Consider the following 4,541-nt stretch of genomic DNA (forward strand, 5'->3'; position numbering starts at 1 on the left):
CAACCCAACCAAACACTATTCCTATTGTGTGAGATATTATCTAACAAGAAATTGAACTTTTAGTGACGACTAAAGTTGCTATTGAAGGCTATAAAATCGCCACANTTAGTGACGACTAAAGTTCCTATTGAAGCCTATAAAATCGCCACAAAATCATTTTAGTAGCGACCTGTGCGTCGTATGAAGATTTGAACATTTTAATTGGGAATTATAACACCTATTGTATTTTCTGATCTTAATAAATAGTGGAAAAGAATCGACCAGTCATCGATTCTCAGATGAAATCAATCACTTGGAAAGTGATTGGAGCAAATTTTTTTAAAGTTATATAATTTCTTCTCAGTTATTATATCCTGTGAAAATGAATGGACTATATTTGCACTTGTATACGAAAAGAAAACTAAAGATACCCCCAGAATCCCGCACACTCTAAAGTCATTTCATTGGTGTGACCAAAATTAAGTTTACATTAAGTATACCTAGATATCTAGTGGATATTTTAAGGGGTAATACAAATACAAGACATGAACAAAAATTACTAGATTCCAGAAATGACATAGTAGGGAGCAATCCATTGTTAGGGTAGATCTATATAAAATTGTGTGGTAGATGTGACACATGGAAAAAAATGTTTGGCAAATTAAATTATGACTATTATTGTTTGAGAAGATGAACTAACAGACATTTTTCTTAACCAACCAACCACCAACCAAAGTTTTGTTCCTATTTTCATTTTTTCACAACTTATAAATTTGTTCAGACTGAAGCATAAGTCATATGAATTAAAACACTAAAAAAAATCACCTTCAACAATGGCTTATCACCACATTAATCCATCTTTTTTCTTGTTACTACTCATCACTTTGTCGTTAGCAAGTAACTATAAAATTCAAGCAGAAGCACGACATTTTCTTAAAATAACTCTGTCTGAGCTTTCTAAGCCTGAATTGCCACATCTTTCTGAATTCCCTGAAATTCCAAAGCCCAAATTGCCACAACTCCCAAAGCCGAAGTTCTCAACATTTCCAAAGCCTGAAATTCCAATGTTGCCAAAACTCGAGTTTCCTTCCATTTCTAAGCCTAAATTGTCAACTTTGCCAAAATCAAAAATTCCACAAGTGCTTAAAAAGCCTTGAGCACGTGGTATATGAAATTTATCTTTCACTGATTGATGTGACATATATAGTTAAAATGTCACATTTCATTATGTAGGGTTATCATGTATGTTACCTAATATAATGTTCTTGTGTTTTGGAAGAATTATTTATGTGATTGATTATGTAAGACATATATTTATTTCTAGTGGTACTTCATATCTTTGAGGTGGCTTTTACATTAACTAATTATGTAGTTCCCTATCACAACTTTTAAAAAAATAAGTGGCAATGGACAAATACTGCAGCTAAATAATAAAATTTATGCTAATCCTATTTAACAAAATTTTGTAGTTACCTATAATTACTAACGTTCTAAACTAATATATGCCCTCTGTACCCTCTTTTCTAGGGTCATATCATTAGTAACTTGAAGTTGCGTCAAATCTGTCTTACTACCTCTTTTCAATACTATTTCGGTCTACCTCTGCCTCTTCCTTGTACTCTCTGACCAACTTCTCGCACCTCCTCATTACTAATGCATCTATTCATCTCCTCTCTACATGTCAAAACCATCTCAATCTTGCTTCTCTTATCTTGTCCACCTCGAAGGCCACTTCTACCTTATACCGAATATCTTCATTTCTAATCTTATTGCTTCTAGTAAGAGCACACATTTACCTCAACATCCTCATCTTTGCAACATGCATCTTATGGAGATGGGAGTTCTTGAGAGGCCAACATTCATTCTCACATAACAATGTCGTTCGAATCACCAAAAAAAAAATCCTTATTTGACCAGGTTAAAAGGAGACTTTATAAAACTTACCTTTGAGTTTCAGCGGTATCTTCTTATCACACAAGGCTTCAGAGGCAAGTCTCCACTTCATCCATATTGCACCAATGCAGTGTGTATTATCATCGTCATTGATGTCTCATTCCTTGAACTATAAACCCTAAGATACTTGAATCTATCTCTCTTAAAAATATTTTAATCATGTAACTATTTTAAAATATAATTATATTCAGTAGATGTAATAGAAATTTCTATAACTATAGTTAGTTTTTCCTTCTTTTTTATCAAAGAAAGTACAATAGGATATATATATTTTAAGGAATAAGAAAAGGGAAACTGTTATGCAATCGTAGCTTTTATTTATATTATAAGCAGAATTTTACGAAATAGAAATTACATATTCACTCCATTTATTATTTTTTTTTACATATATAGTAAATATTTCAAAGAACTTTCATTAATCACACCACACATTATTCCTAAGTACATATATTTATGTATCACTTGATGTGGTGAGTCTCAATATATTTGGTCATGTTGAGAGCAAATTCCATGAAAGTATGTGGATCTGACACATTTGCATTCTTCTTTTCATATTCAATGATCCAAATAACTAAATTGTTTTTTCACCCTTTGTCTCAACATGAGTAGTGATGTAAAATGATTTTGATAGAATATGTGCCTCTCACTTAACAAGTAATGGACCAGGTCCCTTACTACACTCCAGAAAATTACCAGAAAGTTAAATGCAGTAAAATCAACACAATGATTTTACGTGGAAACCTCCTTGCTTAAGGGAGTAAAACCACGACCTGTTCCACAGGATTTTCAATCGTTTTCACTAATCTTCAAAAGCAAAAGTAAAACACGATTACAACAAACGTAAGAAAGAGTTATCAATCTTACAGTTAAGCAACAGTCCCTATTGCTTAACAAGCCTAAGTAGAAAACTATCTACCCACTAAGCTATCCCACCTGGACAACCTAGAATTTTGACACCACCCACTGATTCCTTTAGAGATTCAGGAATAGTTTACAGTTTAAGAACAAGAGAATATATTCCTAACAACTATACGAAAAGCTCCAGAGATTGCTGTTGTTCTTGGAATAATTCTGCCTTTGTTTTCTAGTAGCCTTTGCAAATGTTCTTGAAGAGGTTTCTCTCAAGTTGCAAAAACTACTAAAAAAATGTTTAGGAAAGTGCCTTTTATATGGACAAGTCACTTTCCTAAACCTCTTTGCCATTGGCTGGAAGAGTCACACTTTTTGACGCCATCGAGAAGTGTGCACCTATTTTCTGTACCGTCTCCAGCTGGCAGTCAACTGGCTCGTCATCATGAGAGCCTGGTACCTCTATTAGGTCCCTGGGTTTGTTTCATCTGCAATACTCAAACAAGAAACCTGCAATATTCAAGTAAGAACCTGCAATACTCAAGTAAGAAACCCGGTACCTTTATGAGGTCCCTAAGTTTGTCAAATCATCTAAACTACAAATAACAGATTTGTAATCCTCCAATAGATCTCCTTCAATCATCTTTTTTTTAATCAACTTATTTTCTTCATCTATTTCTTCAACTATTTCCTTTGCCACCTTTTCTATTCCATCTGGAAAAAAAATTTGAAGATTTCATACTACTAATTTTATTTTTAAATGATCAAGTTATTTAGATTGAATTTAAACGGGTTAAAAACCGTTTGAATCAACAAATGTGTTGGATCAAATTAATGACCCCTTCTCTATATATATATATATATGTTATTCTTATGCATGTAAGGTATAATACAACTAAAAACAAATTTATAAAGACAAACTAATGGACCATATTCATAATAAATATTAAAATCAAATATAATATATGTTTACCATGGGTGAAGTTCCAAAAATTAACAGAGCCAGTGCCCCATTCACCTTCATGAATATTCACATTTTGTATCTTATCAGGGCATATGTTTGAGAGATGGTGTGGTCTTTGCCTAAAGATCTCATGAAAAACATCTTCATTACACTTGATGTTTATCTCAGAAACTAACTTTCCTTTAAGGCTCATCTCTCTTCTATGTTATGATATATCACAAAGTTATAATAACAAGTGTGGTTCATCATTACATGAGTAGCTCTGCCCTTTTATAGATAGGAATTGCTCATATGTCTAAACTAAAGTATTTGTATTTTTTCTGTCCCAATTTTATAAGGCACTTTTCGTTTTTTGAGAGTCAAACAGTTTAAATTTGATCGAAATCTGCGTGTGAAATAAAATATATATATTTGTAAACTACATAAAAAGTACTATAATTCACAATAATTGGCAATCCAACATAAATAAAAAATTACGGCAAAATAGATTTATTTAAATTATGAAATTCGGAAAATGTCACTTAAATTGAGACGAATGAATTTTTTTTTTTTGACCTATACATAATTAGGTGTGTACACAAAATTATTACAGAAGAAGATTCTTTCTTATATTTTACTCCTATATTAGAAAGGGCATAATCAACATGCTTGCTTCAAGGGTTATTTTGGTAAAACAATGCTTGCTTCAAGGGTTATTTTGGTCTTTACAATTATGTATATGGTTAGGTGTCTCCTCTTTGTTAATCAATTTTGCCTTTTCATTTTCTCAGCTAACGTGTCTTCTTCTGATAAAATG

General features: G+C 32.2%; 1 protein-coding gene and 1 pseudogene across 1 annotated transcript; one reads left to right on the plus strand and one right to left on the minus strand.

Moving 5' to 3' along the window:
• The first annotated feature begins 799 nt into the window (after window positions 1–799).
• On the plus strand, window positions 800–1,322 carry LOC107019700 (protein PELPK2-like). Its single transcript, XM_015220091.2, has one exon. The coding sequence runs from the start codon at window positions 813–815 to the stop codon at window positions 1,134–1,136; it is 324 nt and encodes a 107-aa protein (XP_015075577.1). The 5' UTR covers window positions 800–812; the 3' UTR covers window positions 1,137–1,322.
• Window positions 1,323–2,383: 1,061 nt separating this feature from the next.
• Window positions 2,384–3,938, minus strand: LOC107020227 (annotated as a pseudogene).
• Between the last annotated feature and the right edge of the window lie 603 nt (window positions 3,939–4,541).

Source organism: Solanum pennellii, chromosome 5 (assembly GCF_001406875.1).
Source record: "Solanum pennellii chromosome 5, SPENNV200".
In the NCBI taxonomy this organism is placed as follows: domain Eukaryota; kingdom Viridiplantae; phylum Streptophyta; class Magnoliopsida; order Solanales; family Solanaceae; genus Solanum; species Solanum pennellii.